Genomic DNA, 21,600 nt, shown 5'->3' on the forward strand with positions numbered 1-21,600 from the left:
GGGAGCTAGATGCAGAACTCTGAGAAGCAGGTGCTGGTGTCTCTAAAATGGCACGATGGGCTAGTTATGGGATTTTTAAGGAAAATGTCCAACTGGATCACTGGTGCTGCTGAAGCACGCTGTGGCACTCTGGGTAGAGATGCTGCTAGGGGCCGGCAGGCAGGCAGGATGCTGAAGAGGCACATCCCCTTCCCCTCCTCCAGTCTCCAAAGCAGAGAGTAGAAGGGTGGGCTGGAAGCTGGGAAGTCCAGTGTACAACCAGCAATCTTAGCTTTGCAGTTACTTAGTTTTAGAGTACTTTTGAATTTAGTTTGTTTTGGAATCGTTAGGGATTATTTGGTTTTAAGTTTTCCCTAGACATGGGATCTAGCTGAGTCTCCGGTCCCCTGACTGTTTCTGGAATGGAGTGAGCCAATGAGAGCAGCCTCTCCTGTGAGTCTCAAGGAAATCACTTTAGATATCAAAAAAAAAAATCATTTATCTCACTTTATTCATAAGGAAGCCCTTTAGGTGACCAAAAAAGTAGAGACTGAGGGACAGGCTGTAAGGGAGAGGCTCATCCCTCTTTGAAACTTTTCAGAAAGTGAAACTGTGTTGTGGGTCTACCTTCTCCCACCCCCCTTTCCTAACAATAAAGTATCTTTCTTGATAATGTGTGTTTCAATTTTGTAGACTATTTACACAATAAAAGTTCTTCCCAAACCCATAATCTTATAATCTTAGATTCTTTTATCGGCATCATTTTCAAACCACATTGTTTCATCTTGACCATAAAAATATATAGTATGTTATTCAATTGATTCAACACCTGCTCTCAGAGTACTTCTGTCCTAAGGGAAATTCAAGAACCAAGTGAGCCCAGGGAAATGTAAAGATGAGTGAGAAATCATCCATCAAGTGGGGAAGACAAATGTAGAAAAAGATAAGCACAATCACAGTGTGACAGATACTCTGGGGGCAGCAACACTGTCACGGACTCTTCTGATGTGGTTAGGGAAGGGGTGATATCTGAGCTAGGTCTAAAGGAGCCAAAGCTTTCTTTAGGTAGAGAAGGAGGAGGAGACCTTGGGCTGAGGGAATAGCACATGCTCAGGCACAGAGACATACAGGAGCCCTGCATGGCAGGGATGACAAGTTGCTAAGGGCCCCTGGGCCACAAGAGTCAGAAAGGCTCTTAACATTAGGGCTGGCCCTGGCACTCAGCAGATCCTGCCTCCTATCATCCTCACTGCTCACCAACAGAGAGTGGGAAGCAACTTCAGGAGTCCTCTACTCTTCCTGCTCTTCTTGATCCCATCACAGTTACATTCCTGGGAATCCTCCCTCCTCACTGGCTTTAGTGTTTTCCCACCGCCATTTTCACTTGTCCATTAGTGATGAGTCCCTTCCTCCTTCACCTCCTCATCCCAGGTTCTTACACATCTGTAGGAAAAGAGGAAGGTTGAGACCAGCCACCTGTGAGGTGGTGATGATGTCAGTTGCAAAGGAGGTGAGGGAAGAGGGGACAAAGGAAACCTACTGTGAGAATCTGTTAGGGTAGGGCAGGCTCTGAGCATGACCACTTATAACTTCCTCCAGCTACTTTGGACAACTGCAACCATAGAAAGGGTAGAAAGGCTGCAGGGATGTGGTTCTCAAAGGGGGAACCTATTTAAATCCAACCTAGCTTGTGAATCTTATGAATTCAACAGTGTTGTAGCTCGGTGGTAGGGCACTTGTCTAGTATTTGTGAGGCTCTGTATTCAATTCTCAGCACTGCACATAAATAAATAAATAAGTATAAATAAAGGTCCATCAACAACTAAAAAACATATTTAAAAAAAAAAACGAGTATTGAAAGCACACAGAGTCCTTTACTATGTGAACAACAGTAAACATGACTACCAAGTCAGAAGAAAGTGTAGTCCTGCCTAATGGATGATGGTGTATTTTCAAACTTCTTGTAAAACATATCTATACATTCAGTCTCAAATGCATGTGTATGTATATCTCAGCAGACTTCTCTGCTTATCTTGTCAATCATGATATACCCAATTCTCTATGAGAATATGCCAGAACTTCAACTACTTTTGTATCTTAGCTGAACACAAGAATCTTCAGGATGCTGACCATGTGCCTCAGGAAACACCACTTAGGTGGTCTCAGACATGTTTGATCATTGAATAGCCAGCTGCTCACTACAGAAACTCAGCCCAAGGCATGTTCAGTACTTTGGGCCTGAGTCCACACCTGCCATACGAAAATGTCCACACTTGATGGTGCTGGCAGGGGACAAGTGCCCTATCTTCCCAGAAGGAGTCTCTCTACAGATATTATGCCACAGAGAGGTGACCAGAGGAGTCTTTCTAGTACCAGGAATTGCTGGATGTCCTCAAGTGCTGCCCCCAGTGCCCCAGGACTATCCACTCTGATCTTCTACTCCAGCCTCCTTGTCAAAGCCCAGGCTGCTGCTCTGTTGGGCTCCAGGAATCACAGAGCTCATGGTGGGCTGCAGGGGACACAGAAATAGGGGAATAATCCTTGTGAAGCCATCTCAGGTATCAATAGATCTCCAGTGGACACTACAATCTCTACTAAGGGCCTGGCCACACTATTAACTCAGGAAGTAGTTGTGAACTTTTAGGCTTATTAAAAACAGGGTGGTAATGCAAAATAATAATAATAATAAAGCTCATGTAAAAATAAATAAATAAAAATTTAAAAAAAAAAACAGGGTGGAGAAACAAAGGGTATGTTTTCAGTGAATTAAATGTGTGTTCTCTTCCCATTTGAGTAAATGGAAAGGAATCCAAAACCACCAGATGAAACCCCTCAGGCCTCTTTTAGAGTTGTTCAAATCCCCCATGCCTTTAAAATGTGGCCCACTAGAGGGACTTGGATTTCAATGTGTTGCTGAGGGTTGAGAATGCTGTGGCCACAGATTATAATGGCCTGGATGAAGCAGCTAAATTCATAAAATCTAGAGGGGTTCTGAGACTGTACTAAATACCAGCCATGCATTATGCAATGTTAGAGTTAGAAAGTCAAAGATCCTCTATCCCAGCATTGCTACAGTATATTTTACAGAATATGCAGAAGTATTCAATGAGTTAATCCATTTTCTGCTAGGCAGAAAAAAAGTTTTTAATAATCTAATAGTAAAAACCTTTTTAAAGCACATTTTATTCCTCTCTTGGTAGATGTCAATTAATATATTCAAGAATCTGAGAGCTCTTACAGGAAGGAAGTCTGTACACTTTACCCAAACTTATTTGATCATGGAACCCCTTTTTCTTTTGTGAAATGTAATATCCCATGTATATTAGTAAGGGGAAAGGCTAAACTTATAACAAAGAGATACAATAAGATATGATGACTTAAAAGAATATTTTCTGAGAAAGACTTGGGGGGATTCCACCAGTATGTGGAGAGAGAGAGGACAATCAACAGGAAGACCTAAAGCTAGAGTGGAGCAGACACTGAGAAAACATTTGAGCAAACAAATGCACACATACACACCAAACATATCACTTGAAGTGCACCCAGTGTACTTGGGGTAACCATAGCAACAACAAGCCCAAGGATCTGTACAAAAGAAGACTAAGAGAAATAGTAATTGTAAGAATTAAGACTAAAAGCTCCCCCCTCCTTATTTATTTTATCTTTAAATAAAGATAATGACTATTTAGCTTAAAAATTATGACAATATGTTATAGTTTCTGATTTATGACCAATTAAAATGGATGAGAACAACAGAACAAAGACCAGGAGGGAAGAAATTGAAATACTGTATTGTAAGTCCCTTATGTGTATAGCAGCACAATAACACTTGAAGGTTCACTGTGATATTATAAATTCTGTAAACTTTAAAGCAAACATGATGGAGTCACACAAATAAGCCAACAAGTGAGATAAAATAGAATTTAATAAACATATCCAAGAGCTGATAATGAAAGAGGAAATGTGAAACTAAGAACAGAAAAGTAGAAACTACTTACCAAGATATTAAACATTCTCGTATCAATAATGAAGTAGTCTAAACATCTCGATTAAAAAAGAATGATTTGGCCAGGTGTGGTGGTGAAATTCCTGGCTGGGGAGACTGAGGCAAGAGGATCACAAGTTCAAAGCTAGCCTCAGCAAAAGTGAGGTGCTAAGCAACTCAGTGAGACTCTGTCTTCAAATAAAATACAAAATAGGGCTGAGGATGTGGCTCAGTGGTACAGCACCCCTGAGTTCAATCCCCAGTACCAAAAAAACAAAAAAGAATGATTGTCGAACTGGATATTAAAAACAAAATTTAAAAAGCCATTCTAAGTATAAAGTTATAAATAGATTAAAAGCAAAAGGATAGAAAAGTTTATACCATGCTAATGCTAACCAGAAGAAAGCCAAAACGACTATGTTAACACAAAACAGTCTCAGAACAAAGATGTTTTTTTTTTTTTAAAAAAAAAAGTCACTTCAAAATGACACAATGACCATCCCACCAAGAAGACCTAATAATGTTGGCTGTTTGTGTGTCAATAATAGAGCCTCAGGACAAATAAATCAAAAACAGAATTGCAAGGAGAAATAGAAAAACACAATTATATTCAACTATTTCGGTTCCTGTCTTGCAAAATTGATAAAACAAGTAGAAAATCAGTGAGAATACAAATTATAATTGACCAATTTAACCTAATGAACATCAACAGAACACTGGATTCAATAATAGATTGGACATGTCCTTCCCAAGTGCACTAGAAACATTCTACAAGACATCCCGTTGTGATAGGATGAGCTGTGTCCTTCCCCTTCACCACCAAATGCATCTGCGGAAACCTTAACCTCAGTACCTCAGAATGTGATTGTATTTGGAGATAGGGTCTTTAAGAGGTTATCAGGGTGGACATTAATTCAATATGACTGATATCATTATAAGCAAAGGAGATTAGGGCATAGGCATGCACAGAGAAATGACCACAGAAGACACAGAGGAGACAGCCCTTAAAGGAATGAACCCTACTAATACCTTAATTTCAGTTATCTCTGTTATCTAAGTCCCCTAGCCTGTGGTACTTTTGTTCTGGAACTTCTCACAAAAACCATGGTCAGAAAAATGTGTCTCCATAAATTTGTAAAACTTAAATCCTGTATTTCCAATCATGAAATTAAATTAGAAATCAGTAAAGAAAGATCTTGAAAATTCCCAGAATTGTTTGGAAATGAACCTACTCTATTTTAAATAACTGTAAGCTGAAAATATCAGAAAGAAAATAAGGAAGTATTTCTAACTAAGTAAAAATGGAAAGATATCAGAATTTGTGGGATCCAGATATAGAAGTAATTTGAGGGGAATTTATAGTAGTACACATTTATTAGAGAAGAAGAAAAATCTCAAACTAGTGACCTCAACTTCCAACTTCAAAAACAATTAAAAGAAAAACAAACAAAATGCAAATTAAATAGAAGAAAGAAAATAATAAAGACCAAATGGAAATCAATTAAATAGAAAACAGAAGAACAATAACAAAACTATATTTTGATTCTTTGAAAACATGAATAAGATTGATAGACATCTAGTTAAACTGATCAGAGAAAAAAGAGAAAATGCAAATAATCAATATTAGTAATAAAAGAGGTGACCTCACTTCATATGCTACAAATATAAGACTAATCAAGGAATATGATAGTTTTTTGCTAATAAAACAACACTTAGTTAAAAGAAAAAATTCTTTAAAATAATAAATCGCTTGATATTGTGATAAGAAACACATATTTTACTTCTGTCCTCGGTTCCTCACAGATCTCCTAAACCCTTGTTAATAGGGTTGCTAGGAGAAATTTTATTCTAGTACTTGGTCTTTGATCCCAGTTGCTGACACAGAGCTCCTAAAACTGTTGTATTCGTTTCTTACAAAAGGAGAACAATTTTCAGAATTTGAAATATGCCTTCACAGGTCCCTGCAATCCAGCAAATATTTTGCCTGTTAATGGACAGTGGGGATGATCTATAACCTGGCTTCAACCACTTCTGAAACTCCAGCTGTGATATCTCATCTTTAATCAAAGGCAGGAGCCCTGAAGAAACAGGCCAAGTCTCTGATCCTTTAAGTGCCTGCTCAGGAGCCTGGTTCTAGACATCCTCCAGGAAATATCAGCTGAACTAATGTCTCAAAGCCACCCAGCCACCCAAGTGTCAGGCCAACACTTGCTCCCAAATGCACCTGCCTATTTCAAAGCCTTCAGGGAAGAAAGACTAAACTCCTGTCTGGCTTCTTCAGTCTCTCCAATGTGGCACCATCTTGATCCTATTCTCCACTGCTCCCCAGTACCCTCCAGTACCTTCCAGTCAAACCTGTCACCACTCCTGAGATTTTCCCCCTGTTGATCAGCAGAAGACAAAGACTTCAGGCCACATAAGCCATTAGTAAATTCTTAATCTGTTGTGTGATGTTGGGTGGTTTAGTTACCATATTAGTAAAACAGAGATTTTAAAAATTTACCATGTAGAGCTGCCTTATGCATTACAGAGTGTCAAACACAACACCTCTTAAAATCCTAGCTTAAAGATCCTAGCTTCTCAATCCTGGATGCATAGCCCAGCTTCTTCGTTTATTACCTTGACCTCTCTGTGCTCAGCTTCCCCATCTGAAAAATGGGAAGGCAATTATGAAAACTGCCCACACCCAGGAACCATGAGGCTTAAATGGAATAAGGAGAGTACCTGGCACACAACATCTACTAAATTATTGTCTGTGGAATGAATTGACTAGAAGATCAGAAAGCAGGTAGTTGCTAAAATTAGGCACGTTTTACCATAAAAATTCCATTTTGGAACACACTGTAAGCTTTGGTAAGTTTGCTTGATTAGGGTGTTTAGGACAAAATAGTAAGATAATTGTAGCTAAAATTGTTTTTCAGAAAATGATCTGAAACTGTGTGCTAAAAGCCACAGACCCACTCATGGGGTGGGGAGGTACCCTAATACACGGCCTACATTTATTCCTCACTCAGACTCACAGCCTTGAGACAGACCATCACTGTTTTGTCTAATTACCAGAGGAAGGAGAAAAACTGGAAAAAAAAGTTGCCTTTCAAAGATATTGCGTATTTTCTGTGTTCCAGGAATTCAGGTTCTGTAAAAACCACTTGGGTGTAGGCATTACTATTCCAATCATAGCTGAGGTCAAAGAGGTTACCCAAGGTCATTCAGCTGAAGAATTGGCAGGGTCAAGTTCCTATACCCCAAGATCCCAAAGTGAGGCCTCCCTGGGCATCAAAATGAGCTGCTCAGAGGCACAGGAGCAGAGCACTCCGCCCTGGTGTTGTAAGTGTCCCTCTCAGCCTTGATTCGGTGACTGGTTTTCTCTCAACTGGCAAGGATCTCGGGATTTACAGAAATTTACCCAAGCCATCAGAGAAAGAGGACACCCAAGTTGTCAGAGACCCTCTACCTCCTACAGAGAAAAGATCCCAATGCCCTTCACCTTGGCCGGCCCCCTCCCACATCCCCACCCACGTCCCCACCCCTCACCAAAGCTCCAGGCAGAGAGGAAGGCGCCTGCTCTCCCACAAAGGGCACTTGTGGTTTCCCTCCTTGCGCAGCATACGGCTTGGGCGGGTCTTTCAGCTCCTTCTCATAACGTAAGTGACTTTAGTTTCTCTGCCACAAGTGAATGTGGGGCAAGGAGCTGAAACTTCCTAGGCGTTCCAGGGACTTGCCCTAGAATTAGCCCTGTGCCCACGGTTCAGACATCCCAGCTGTGCCCAGCGGATCCCCGAGCAGCAGAGCCTTGGCGCCCGGTGTTCGCCCTCACTGGCCAGCCATGCCCCGGCAACTCTCTGCAGTGGTGGTGCTCTCCGTGTCCCTGGCTGGTGAGTGACACACACGGCTTTCCGTGGTGGCCTTTGCCATATCTGATTTTTTAAACCTAAATTCATTCTGATGCCCCTAACCAAGCAGAGACAGGTCAGACTGTAGATATGGCTTCTGCCTGTAGGTGTTTAGATCAAGGACGTCTCCAACCTTCAGTTTTTCCAAGGGTTTTCACAATTTGGACGTGTTGCCTGGGCATTAGGCAGAGTAGGCATCAACTCCAGAGCACAGCCTCTCTGTTGCTTGAACATGGGTTGTGGGCTTGAACATGGGTTATGGGCATCTTATCAAGGGCATCCGTAGAAATCACTTAGATTCAGGAGAGGGAGAATTGAGCCAGAGCTCAGAAATGGGGCTCTCATTTTGTTGTCTGTTTAAAGAAATCATCTCTTCCTTTTCCTGTTTTTCTTAAATAACAGTGCTATGTTTATATTATATAAACAGTGAACTGTCAAGATGCATCTCATGTGGTCTGACAATCGCTCTGCTTAAGAAAGGTGTAAACCCAGTGTCAAAGATTTTTTTAAAAAATATAGTACCATTGGGGCTGGGACTGTAGCTCAGTAGTAGAGTGCTTGCCTAGCATGTGTGAGGCACTGGGTTCGATCCTCAGCACCACATAAAAATAAATAAAGGCATTATGTCCATGTACACCTAAAAAAACAAATTAAATATATATATAAATATATATACTAAATATACTAAATATATAAATATTTTATATATATATATATATATATATATATATATATATATATACTGCCATTGCACTTTGGCTCAGAGAGGCCAAATGGGATGATAAATGTGTAATTATTATTTGATGTCCTGAGTCCCTGCTTTCACCAAAGCACTTTCTTCCCAGGACATGGAGTCCTCTTAGGTGCTGTGGTTCTGTTCCTGGTATCAAATTTGCCTGTCAATTCCCAGTTTCCCACCTAGAACCACTGAACGTAGCATATGAGAGAACTAACTCTGTCCACACTGCCCTGTTGGCACGCTCAAGTGCAAGACACAGTGGTCCCTGGTGCCCCATGAATATTACGAATATCTTGAAACTGTGCGAGGGTCATGCCAGCTCCTGTGATGCAGGCTGTTTTCCTTTGTGCCGTGCTTTGAGAATTATACTTTTGTGTTCTTTGGGATATAGAAAAAAAATAACTTGGGTAGGTTCCATCCCCAGTACCATGGACAGAAAGGAAGTAAGGAAAAGAAAAAGAAAAAAAAAAATGATCACTACAGGCTAATACAAAAGCAAACACACTCTACCTGGCCCCTGTAATGACGTGTATGAGCGCCAACTGAATGACTGACAGATGCAGGCACACAATGAGTGTGGCCAAGTGCCAACTAGGCAAGTGAGGGCAAATGCCCTTTCCTTTCTGAGCTGTAATTCTCAGTGTGAAGGGATGAAAGAAGTGTGAGGATCTTCCTCAGGGGTGAGCCATGAGCCACATCTGGCCATGGGGCAGGTCAGTGCCCCAGGATTCAACCCTTATCAGCAGGGAGGCCTTGTTTCTATAAACAGACCTTTCAGCTATTTAGTTTCCTCACTGAAAAGTGGGGAAAATAGTGTCTTCTCCCAGGAGTGCTGGGAGGACAACATGAGAGCAAGCCGGTAAAACAATTGTGAAAGTGCTTTGCTTGACTGGGTCAGTCCCCTTCCTGTATTTTTCTCCCCATGTCCCTCTCTCCAGTCATCTTTGCAACCCCCCTCCCCCAGCACAGGGCTTATGGGCACAGAGTGACCGCTACTTCATGGTACTTTCTGTAGGCCAGTATTGTTGTGAGCTCTTTAAACCTTATAACAGAGTCTCACTAGGTTGTAAGTACTGGTAACATCTCCATTTTGCTAATCAGAAAGCAGAAGCACAAAATGATTTAAAATTTTGCTAATGGTCACAAAGTACAGATTTGAGCTTTGAACCAGAGCCATGCTCATAGCAGATAAGCTAAGGGCTCCATATGTGCATCTACTTGCCTATATTAATTCATCTAGTTTCATTAAGAACTCTGAAAAGTAGGTGTTGTTCTCTTCCCCAGTTTACAGATAAGGATCCTAAGATAGGGGCAGGCTAAGTAATTGCTCATGGACTCCCTGTTAGTAAGTGGCAGCCGTGAGATTGACGTCCATGAAGTCTGGGGCTTTGGGATTCATGCCCTGAACTACTGCACTACCCAACCATATGTGCAGAGGCTCAAGAGATACTTGTTGCTGGGCATGGTGGCACACCCTGTAATCCCAGAAGCTTAGGAGATGAGACAGGAGGATCACAAGTTCAAAATCAGCCTCAGCAACCTAGCGAGACCCTGTTCAAAATAAAAAATAAAAAGATCTGGGGATGTGACTAAGTGATTAAGCCCCTCTGGGTTTAATCCCTGGTACCAAAAAAAAAAAAAAAAAAAAAAAAAAACTTGTTGAATTGGAGATTAGCTAAACTATTAGACATCTTGCTAGGAAAGATATAGCTCCTAGGTAAACCAGATGAGTAATCTTTATCTAAGACTTTTGTTTCCCTGGCCTCAAATTCCTGCTTCAGAAAACTAGAAGATTTAAATTAGTATCTGTTAAGTTTAGATTCACCTATATAAAACCAACAAGCCCAAAATGACAATGGATGAAACAGATAGATTATTGTTTGTAACTCTCTCCTGTGAAAACAAATCAGAGGAATTCAGACCTGTTCTAGCATAGGGGCTCATCTTCAGGTCTTGTGTGACTTTCACCTTCAAGGTCTCCTGGTGGTTCTGGATGTGTGCTAGAGCTCCAGCCAACAAGTTACAGGATTGTTGAAAGGAAAAAAGATGGGCAACAGAGAAGAAGGCCACCCAGGTGACTGAGGTCCCTTCAACCAGCCTTCCTGGAAGGCCCACATAACCCTGTTGCTTCTATTGCCTTGGCTAACACTTGATCATGTCCCCACTCAGAAGGGAGAGTTGGATGAAGGGCTCTTTGCTCCAGGAAACAAGTGTTCAGATTAAACTCAGCATTCTGTTCCTAAGGAACAGAGGAAGACAAAATTTTGAAGTAGTCAGCCAGCAGTCTCCACCCTTCTGTTCTAGGGCATGACCGTCTCTGCTATAGCTGCCCCAGGAAATACCAAGCAAGGGGCTGGGGTCAGGTGCTAAAATCTGGTTCCCTGCTCCTGTACTTGGGGTCAGGACTCCAATTACCCCCCCGACTCTGCTCCTCAGAGGCCTGCAGACAAAATGTGTCCTCCAAGGCCTGTTCCTGCTGACTATCCCTGCTTCCCCAGGCTCTCTTCCTGTCCTCCCAATATCCCAGGCCTCCAAGCCTCACGGCACAGCACATCTCCTCTTCCTGTCTGGAGTACCTTCTATCTCGTCTGCCCAAAGAATTTCTCCTTGATGAGATGCTCCACCCTATACTCCCCTGGCCCCCTGGGACTGTTTCAATAATAACACTTGTCACACTGAGGAGTATAAACGAAATCGTGCATCTGCCTCACAAGGCTTTGAGCCTCCAAGAACAAAGACCCATCCCCAGTGCTGGGCATGGAGCCTACCTTCAGAGGAGGGCTCTACATACCTGTTTAGTTGAGTGTGGCAGGAAACCAACCAAAGTTTGTCTGGAAAGGACCTGTTGGGGGGGAAAAAAACTAAAGAAGTGGTCATCCTGAGCCCCTGTGTGGCCACTGACTTTCCCAGGGACTAGGCAATGACTCAGCTCTCAGCTCTTCCTGCTGGTTGTAGGGGAACTAAAACCTTCTCACACCTCTTCCTGTTAACAGTCTCTTAGAAGAGTCAGAGCAATGGATCTAGGCCCTGGGGTATGTTCGCTGAGCCTCCTGAATCCTGGACAGCAAATTCTGGGGTGGGAGTGGAGGTGGGGGTTGGCAGATTAGCATGTGAACTCCAATGCTATGTTCTTTTGAGTAGAGGGAGGGTCAAGACAGATTCTGAGCTATGCCCTGCCCTCCATCCTGTCCCCTGCCCTCTTTTGGGGCAGAGAGAGCAGTGACCTTGACCTTTACTAAATCTCTAGGGGGTGAGGTTCCCATTTGAAAAGTATGCCCACTTTCAAAGACCTGAGGACTTCCTAGAGGCCCTACCTCCTAAAGTTTTCACCACCATTTCAACATGTGAACTTTTGAAGGTTTCACCAAGAACCACCATTATGAGAAGCTGCTGGTACCCACTGGCCAGGGTTACTGCAAATGACCTCTCTCCTGTGATTTTGTCTCTGCATTCCCCAGTCTTCCCAGCCACACACTATACCTTCACACTTCCCCAAATCCAAATACAGGCTTTGATTCAGATGTACAAGAACTTGAGTCTCACCTCCAACATTGACAAGTTGTACAATTACAATCAAGTTGATGAAATTTTGTAACCCAAGTTTCTGCTTTTGAAAAATGTATAAAGATAGTTTCCACCAAAGGATTTGTAAGAAGAGTTCATTAAAAAAAAAAAAAAAACTTTGATCTGAGGCCTCCAAGTAGTAAATGTCCTGTAATTTGGTAATTTATTGCTATTTATTAATAGGAGGAAAGTAACCACTTAGAAATGTATTGAATGGAAAGAGATAAAAAGGTATTTATGGATCATTTTTATTAGATATGATTATTAGGACTTTATAAATACCAATGTAGAACCTTCTCCTTTCCCTTTCCACATGCTTTCCTAAGTCTCAGCCCAACATCTGGAAACAATGGCTCCAATGAGTGTCTGAATAAATACAATGAAACCACAGAATTGGAGGACAGAACTCTCTCCCAGTGTACCTGATCAGACTCCCAAGGACATTTTTTTTTTAAACCTGAGATTAAACCAGGAGCACTTAACCACATGAGCCACATCCCCATTCCCACCCCTCCCCACTCTTTTTTTTTAGAGAAAGGAACTCACTAAGTTGCTCAGGGTCTCCCCAAGTTGCTGAGTCTGGCTTTGAACCTGCAATCCTCCTGCCTCAGCCTCACAAGTTTCTGGGACTACAGGTGTGCACCACCATACCCGGTTCCCAAGGTCATTTTGCGGCTCCCAAGGCCATTTTGCGCCTCCCAAGGCCATTTTGCGCCTGTGCTTTGCATACTTTTCTGGATTGTTATATGCCTAGAGAAAGCAAAGATAGAACCGCTCTAGTTGAAAGAAAGCCAGAGCTCTTTCATGCTGAAAGACACCCCCAGAAAGAACTGTGACAACAGTAGACACCATGTATGTTCTCAGTAGTCTTGAAGCTTTCACTAAAACCAACTCACTTGAGCCTTATGATAGCCCTAGATGTATAAGGCTATCATCCTCATTTATCCATTGGGTCATGTATTCATTCAGCTCAGATTTACTGAACACTTTCTACACACAGGCACTGGTGGTGAAATTATACACATAAGTTCCCACCTTTGGTGACTTTTAGTCTAGTAAGACATGCGCAAAAATTAATAAACCAATAAATACATGTTTTTTCAGGGCTGAAATTCTGCTGGTACCCACTGGCCAGGCAGATCACTAGTCTTAATTCCAATACCATCTGTGGAAATAATTACAAATTGTAATTCGTACAGTGAAAACAATGAATATAATGTTGAGATGGCGAATCATGGGGGTTGGGACCTGTTTTACATAGGACAGGGAATACCGTCTGAGGAGCTGTCATGAAGGACAGGCCTCCTAAAGAGTCAGAGCAATCACACCTTAATTTTCCTTTTTGGCTGAGAAAGACTGGGCCATACAAAAGTTTAAGAAAAACGACAGGAATTGGTTTATATTTAGAAAACTTATGATTGGCAAGATAAAAGTTGAAGGGGATTATATTGTGAAGAAATGAGTCTCCCATCATTAGGGGAAATTAAGCATAGATCAGATGAACATAGAGCAAAGATTCATAGGTTTAATTCATGCATCAGATTAGAGTTTGGACTCCATGACATTTAAATTCCCTTTCAAACCTGGGATTATATGATTCTATGAGAACTATAAAACTCTGGGCCGGGGTTGTGGCTCAGTGGTAGAACACTTGCCTAGCATGTGTGAGGCACTGGGTTCAATCCTCAGCACTGCATATAAATAAAATAAAGATTCATCAATGTCTAAAAAAAATTTTTTAAAAAACCCTCTGTATATTTTATTACCAATAGACATGCTGCTGGGTTCCATCAGAACATCGCAGCACCAGGAGCACTATTTGATGTCAACTGTCTGGTTTTACATTTAAAGGTGGGAAATGAAGAGGCGTACACACCCAGAGCTCTAGCTGAGTGTGATCACTTTAGGGTGCATGAGTGCCACATCCTGTGTACACAAAGAGGCTGCCTGCAGAGGAATGTCAGAGCTTGTAAATTTCCCTAAAATCTAAAAACATGTATATTGTCTTTTTTCTTAAAAACCAACATTAAGATGGGAATGGAAGAGGAAACTTGTAAGCAATTGATGTTTTGACACTCTTGTTTCCTAATTTGCAGTTATTTTACATGATGGCCCTCCAATAAGAGCAACAGCATTTCCAGAAAGCAGACACCATCTTCAACCCACGAAAGTAGCAACAGGACAGATCACAGCAAAGCTAACTCACCAAGGGCCTCACAAAGCAGTGGCAGCAAGATCAATGGAGGGTCACATCACCTCTCCAACAGCTGTCAAAACCTCCAACTCTGAGAACCCCAGAAACACAACGATGAAAACTCCACCTGCTACCCCAGTAACAATAAAAAGTAACCCTTCCGCCAGTCCAGTGACCTTCACCCTGGCCACACCCAACAAGTCACACCCAGTTACCGAAGCCACCATTGGCCCCACCTTGACTTGTTCAGAGTCACCCATCACACCACCAGCCCCTACAGCTGGAACCAGTACATCTGCTGTCAGCCACACAACTAGGAAGACCATCCAACCCAGTGAACAGACCACTCTCCCCAAAACTTTGTCTACAATACCTCACAAAAGCACAACCAGTCCGAAGCCTAGTCCACTCACCCATGCCCCGGGAACATCCCCAGGGTCACACAATGTCACCCAAACAATCCCACCTGCCACCATAGTTCCTGGGCCCACCCTTGTACCTCAGCCATCACCAGCCAAGACCGGAGTTTACCAAGTTCTAAATGGAAGCAGGCTCTGTATCAAAGCAGAGATGGGGATACAGCTGATTGTTCAAGAAAAGGAGTCGGTAAGTTGGGGCCATAAGATTATAATGCCACCTTTAAAATCTGTGAGTGGAATTTGCCTTGCTAGGAATGCACAATCCCCTGCATCTGGTCCTTAAATGAAATATATAACCATGAGCTCATTTTTCTCCAAGGTGTTCCTTTAAAAGGCAAATATGTTTTAGAGAACATACAAAAATAGAGAGAAGGCTGGGGTTGTGGTTCAGTGTTAGAGCACTCGCCTAACATGTGTGAGGCCCTTGGTTCAATCCTCAGCACCACATAAAAAATAAATAAAATAAAATAAAGTTATCATGTCCATCTATAACTAAAAAAATAAATATTTTTTAAAAATAGAGAGGAAGGCACACAATGAGAACTTCAATACACATACTCTGACTTCTAGCTAACTCAGCATTGTAGGGAATGGTGAGTGGGGTGCTGGCCACACCCCTCTGCCTGACTTTCCCTCAGCCTCTTACCAGAGACATGAGACATTTGAATCAGACACTCTCCACAGTTCTGGCCACCATGATATTAATATGAAAATCCAGATTAACAAAAAGATTGGGTCCAGCGCGGTGGCATATGCCTGTAATCCCAGTGGCTCTGGAGGCTTAGGCAGGAGGATTAGGATTACGGGTTCAAGGCCAGCCTCAGCAAAAGCAAGGCACTAAGCAACTCAGTGAAACCCTGTCTCTAAATAAAATACAAAAAGGACTGGGGTTGTGGCTCAGTGGTCAAGTGCCCCAGAGTCCAATCCCTGGTACCACCTCCCCCCAGAAAAGAATGGAGTGGCTGGGACTCAGTGATAAAGTGCTTACTTCGCATGTGTGAGGCACTGGGTTTGATCCTCAGCACCACATAAAAATAAATAAAGATACTGTGTGTTCATCTACAAATAAATAGATATTTTTAAAAAAGAATGGAGAGAAGGGTTAAAATTAATTGATGTATAAAGAAATCAGAGAATGATTCTTTTGTACAGTTAAGTAAATTCACAGTATTCTTAATTTATGGACTTAACTCTTTTATAACTATGTGTAGATTTTTTAAAATATCTGATCATTCAGCAAAATTATTTAGCATCTACTCTCTATATAGAAATCTTTATAAGATGGGTTATAACAATTTGTTTTTTGTTAAATACATTATGGTCATTTAAACCAACCCTGCATGTACAGGATTCAGATTTTTTTCAAAGAAAGAAGTTGTTAATTTTTGGTTTAGTATATTAAAATAAACTGTCATTGCTACAAAAATAAAGAAAGAAAGAAATCAACATAAAATAAAATCTTCCTTTTTTCATAGTTTTTATGATTTCAAAGAAAACTTCCATACCCAGATTTTCATTTGAAAACAGGAGTACCCCAGAACACAGATCCTTCATCTTTCAACTTGCTTAATTGAACAAAATTTAAATTCCACAAGTTTATCAAGAATATTTCCACCACAAGCCACCTGTCAAGGAGCTCCTGTCACAGGCAAATGCCTTCTTGAAGAAAGCTTTGGAGCATGAGTTTGGAAGGGAGAGGATGTCATCCATCTGAGGTCTTCCCAGTTCTCAAGCGAATGCCCACTTAGTTCAAAAAATGTGGGGAAGGAATTAGTGATCTATCAAATGCATGCCCAGCTCACAGTCTGTGCTTCGACTCCCTTGCTCGAATTTTCTTCTATCTCTCATTAAGCTGATCTTTTTTATTCGGTTTAGGCTTTTTCACCTCAGAGATACTTCAACATCGACCCCAACACAACCCAAGCCTCTGGGAACTGTGGGTCCCGAAATTCCAGCCTTTTCTTGAATTTCAAGGGCGGATCTGTGAATTTCACATTTACCAAGGTAAGGTGTGGGGTTCTTCTTACCAGCTGGCCCCAGTGTGGCTTTGCCTGTCGCCCTACCCCTAGCCCTGCCCTGGGGTCTGGTGATGCAATGCTTCACCTCTGTCCAAGACTCAGCAGAAACAGACCTCAGAGCCTTTTGAGATCTTTGCTGATAAGAATGAGGAGTGTGGGGATGGAGAGGAGGGAAGTGTCGACATTGTATGTTTGCTTTCATCCCCCTTCAGCCTCCTCTGTGCAGGCCAAGACAGACTTTAATGCCTCTCAGGGGAGGCTTGGCTTTTGGGGAACCTAGCCTCCAGTGCCCCTTGCAAACCACCAAAGGAGGAAGTTGTACACACGAGGAGATCTAGAAAAATTCCCAGTGAACCCCAGATTCAACAGGATTATCCTACGTCCAAAACCAAATTTCACAATGGGTTCTTTCCAACCACAGAAGGTAAAATTACAGGATTAATCAGGTTCTGGGTTTTCCAGAACATATTCAGGAAGGGGTAGACTACAGCATAGAGTGGACAGGGCATGGGTGCTGAGGTCAAGAGAGGCAGCTGCCAATTTGACTCTGTCACATGCTCTTCTGACACTGGGCAGGTACTTTAACCTGACTAAGCTTTTATTTTATTATTTGAAAAAAAATGTGGGGAAGGAATTAGTGATCTATCAAATGCATGCCCAGCTCACAGTAAGTGGCAGAGATTGATAGCCATCAGCTGTCACAGCAGTGACTTAATTAGGCAAATGTCCTGGAAAACAGAAAATCTTATCATCCTACTCTCCAGGGAGAGATTTTCCCCAAGGTCTCTTTCAAATAGGCCAAGTAAGAGCTCAGCTCAGGCCAGTTGGGGGCCTGCTTCCTCATCTGTAAAATAGCAATAATTAGACCCACCTGATAAAAAACCCTTTTAAAGATTGTAAGTGATATATGTAAATTGTCTAGCACAGAGCTTGGCACGTAAGAATTGTCAAATGACAAAATGATAAGAAATCTAGTTTAAAGATCTGAATGATCTCTCATTTATGACTCTAGATTGGCCAACACCTCATTCTATCAGAGAGAATGAGGGTTCTGGTGAGCTGAGCAGAGGAGATTAACTTTATGGACAGAAGAAGAGGGAGGAAAGCAGAAAGAGAACAACATGCAAATCAGTTATTTCAAAGTTACTTTTCTTATAAAGGTTAAAGTAGAGGGGACTTCCTCATTGTGCCACCCAAAACTAGCTTGTGTGAGGATTTGGCTACTATCTCTTTCTCTCTATCTGGATTTCTGGGAAGATCAGATAAACAACTTGGTTTTGGCTTGGTGGCCTGAAACTTCAGCATGAGTAACTCCATTGTGGTTGGGTCTGTTGAACCTGGAGCAGGAGCTCAGTCCAAACCAGTGGCCTCCTAAAAATTTTATTTAATACCCTTATTTTGTTCAATAAAGGGTGATTTGTTGATTTATTGTTGCTCTTGTTATTAACTTAATCTCCTAGGGCTTTATTCTCCTGTTGTATACTTTTCTGATCAAGGCAGACCTGCTTTGGAGAAGTCAGGGATTTCTTTTTGGTACCAAATGCTAAAGTTCTTCATCCCAGAAGACCACTTAAAGCAGAATTAATGCTCCATCTCTGGGCAACTGAAATTGAACTTTAGAGGTGTCAGGAATTTCTTTAAGACTCACCTTGAAAAAATGGTAGGGGCTGCAGACATAAGCATTTATGCTCCAGTACAGGGTTCACTTCCACCTGAACCACTGCTCAGAACAATGTGTGAAGGAATAATTGCTGAGAGGAAGGTATCCAAAACCTCCAACACTTGTCGGTGTCTCATTATGGCTGCTGCCACCAGGCCTGAGGGAGAATTGCCAATCAAAGTTTCCTTGGCTGCCTTTCAACCTCTCTTTTTGTTAAGTCCCCCTGTCTCCTGATGCTCTGACCCTGCCTTTCCAAGGCCTTCAGGCTGGACTCTGGTTAACCAAACTCCACCAGAGTGTAGAATCCCTGCCTTTCTGAAAATCCTCTGTGCTCCACATTTTCTCTCCCTGCAGAGGTATGGGCAGGAAATGAGGGCCCAGATGAAGCTAAAAGCACCAACAGGCCTCCTTCCTCCCTGCCTCACCCACCTTTTGGAAGCCACTCTCCATCTGTGGCCCCAAGGTGTTGCACTAATTGCTTTGCCGGAATCTCACTAGCCAGCCCACTTTAGTTACTGTATCCCCAGCACAGATTCCCAGGCAGTTGATTTGGTTTCAGCATAGGAGGAAGCAAAGAAGCTTCAAGAAGGTAAAATTTGGGCTGGGGTTGTGGCTTAGTGGTAGAGCACTTGCCTAGCATGTGTGGGGCACTGGGTTCAATTCTCAGTACTGCATATAAGTAAATAAAATAAAGGTCCATTGGCAACTAAAAAAAATTCAAAAGAAGAAGAAGAAGAAGGTAAAACTGCTTGCCAGCCTGGGAATTTTCTGCATTTGTTTAAGAATTTGTTTCAGCCAAACAGGAACTCCAAGTTCAAGGATTGTAGAAGCTAAGCATAGAACTCAATGAATGAAGCAAGCTAATAAAAACATTTTTCCCCTTGAAACAGGTAGTCTCATGTTTTTAACTTTTAAAATGCTTTAATTAGAGATAAGAAAGATTTAATTTTCCCCTTAATCTAATAAGAAAAACGTGAAGGTAAGCATGAAATGACAAGTGACAATAGACCATGCCTCAGTAATGAGGAGACACATGGGAGGAAGAAGAAAATGTCCACGTCCCCAGAGGCAGCCACCACTCCTCAGCTCCAATCACAGTGCCAATCGCAGGGTCCATCCATTGGGGAACCTTGATCCGGAAAGGCCAGGTGTCCATTCTGAGTGGCTTCCTACTGTGCCAGTTGTTAAATATTTGACACACACTTCTTTCAAGTGGTAACAAGAGGCCAATGTTTCCAGCTCTTCTGATTGTTCAAGAAAAGGCAGAAATTCAGATCTTTAGGTAAAAAAATATTTGTTTAAGTGTTGGTAACACGTTTAAAATATTTGAACACATACTGACCAAACAAAACAAGCTAGATTTATCTTATGGACCCTGATGTTGTAACTTCTGCCCTAATAGATGTATTATATGAAATACACAGCAAGAAAGCCTTTCAGATTTTTCCAAAAGAAAAATGGGCTCTACAGTTCAATCTGTCTCTTTTCAAATGTTGCTGCTTTCTGAATTTACATTTCTCAACAGCAGCAGTGTTAACTTTTGAGGCCAGATAAATTGTCATCTTGGGGACTGTCCTGTGCTTTGTCAGAGGTTTAGCAGCATCCCTGGTCTCTACTCAGGAGGTATCAGTAATAGAACTTGACACCTAAAATGTGTCCAAGTGACAATACACCATGCCTCAGTAATGAGGAGACACACCCTACGAGGCAAAATCACCCTTGAGAACCACTGCTCTAGAGAAAAGGAGGACCTTAGAGAATGACTTTATGTTTCATTATATTATAGTAGATGTTACAAGAACCGAGTTGTAAGATACTTATGAGCAGGCCTAATGCATTGACCCATTCATCAGTAAGAATTTACTGAATATCCACTTTGTCCTATTGGAGAGGAAATGTAATTTTTTTTGCAAACCTCATAAATCTGTTCCCATAAGTTGGAGACAAAAGATAGACTAGTGAGAGGAAAACAAGGCCATTTATTAATGTGTACTGTGTACATTGCTCAGGAGAAACCTCCAGGAAAGATAACTCAAAGCCATGGCTTAGAACTCTGGCTTATATAACATCTTCAACAAAGAACAATAAATTTTAGAGATGTGACAAGACAAAAAAAAAAAAAAAGCTACTTTAGGCTTTCACAGGTAGGAAACTGTGGTAAGGTAAATATATGGGGAAACTACTGGTAGATAAAGGCTAGTTAGTAAGACTGATTTTGTAGATTCTTCTGATGTGGTTCCCAGCTGATGTGGGTCTCCAGTGGTCTCCAGTGACTCACTTTCGTCCTTCTTGGTAAATAGAGAAGAAAGTGATCTCTAAAAGTTTATATCTTGCCTTTAGGGACCTGGGGGAAGGCAGAGAATTCTTCTGCACCTGCTTCTTCTTAACTGTCTTTAGCTCAAGTACACACAGAGTGGGGACCCATGGTCCAGTGAACAATGAACCAGGTATAAGGGAGAATATAAAAGAAATGAAGGCTATAGTTCCGAGTTTCAAATTATATCTAATAATTTGCAAATTTTTTTTAATTGAAATACTACTAGTGACAACAACATAAAGAAAATTATGTCCCTACACAGTGGGGACCCATGGCCCAGTGAACAATGAACCAGGTATAAGGGAGAATATAAAAGAAATACAGGCTCTAGTTCCGGGTTTCAAATTATGTCTAATAATTTGCAAATTTTTTAATTGAAATACTACAAGTGACAACAACATAAAGAAAATCTGCTTTCTGAGGTGCCACCTAACCCTATTATTCTTCAATTAGAGCTCTCATTTGCTCTGTGACCATGAACAGATTGTAAGCTGTTCTGCACCTCTTTTCCTCTTCTCTAAGAGTGGGTGGGTAAGAAAAAACAAATTTTGAAATGTTCTAAATTTAACTACAAGGGCCATAGTTGCTCAAGCCAAACCCCCCTCCCCCCCCCAAAAAAAAAGAAGCTCATTTCACAATCCTGAATGTCTATTAAAACCTTCACTCAAATCCCATCCCCACCCTCTAAGAGCCACCTCATTCTGCTTTCAGCTGCAGCCAATCCAGACCCAACCATCACTGTGCCTTATGGACTGTGCTATCCCCAAGCTTTCCCTGTTTCACATTGTCCTGCCCTCTTTATCTATAGCCAAGATATCCACCATGCGACCAG

The 21,600-nt window shown here is 41.7% G+C and overlaps 1 protein-coding gene and 1 long non-coding RNA gene across 3 annotated transcripts in view; one reads left to right on the forward strand and one right to left on the reverse strand.

Moving 5' to 3' along the window:
• Window positions 1-1,833: 1,833 nt before the first annotated feature.
• Window positions 1,834-11,481, reverse strand: LOC114098015 (uncharacterized). Its single transcript, XR_003583673.3, has 2 exons — window positions 11,388-11,481; window positions 1,834-2,488 (listed from the first exon to the last, which is right to left on the reverse strand). It is a non-coding gene; the product is annotated as an uncharacterized lncRNA (long non-coding RNA).
• Lamp3 (lysosomal associated membrane protein 3) overlaps window positions 7,588-21,600 on the forward strand; it is a 45,494-nt gene continuing 31,481 nt past the window's right edge. The window contains exons 1-3 of one of the 2 annotated variants that reach the window (XM_027942099.3): window positions 7,588-7,839; window positions 14,257-14,960; window positions 16,649-16,777. In XM_027942099.3, the coding sequence (XP_027797900.2) occupies window positions 7,791-7,839; window positions 14,257-14,960; window positions 16,649-16,777 (882 nt within the window). In that variant the 5' untranslated portion in view covers window positions 7,588-7,790. The remainder of the gene's footprint in view (window positions 7,840-14,256; window positions 14,961-16,648; window positions 16,778-21,600) is intronic. The other variant, XM_027942098.3, reaches the window with a different exon arrangement.

This window comes from Marmota flaviventris, chromosome 8, assembly GCF_047511675.1.
Source record: "Marmota flaviventris isolate mMarFla1 chromosome 8, mMarFla1.hap1, whole genome shotgun sequence".
NCBI lineage: Eukaryota > Metazoa > Chordata > Mammalia > Rodentia > Sciuridae > Marmota > Marmota flaviventris.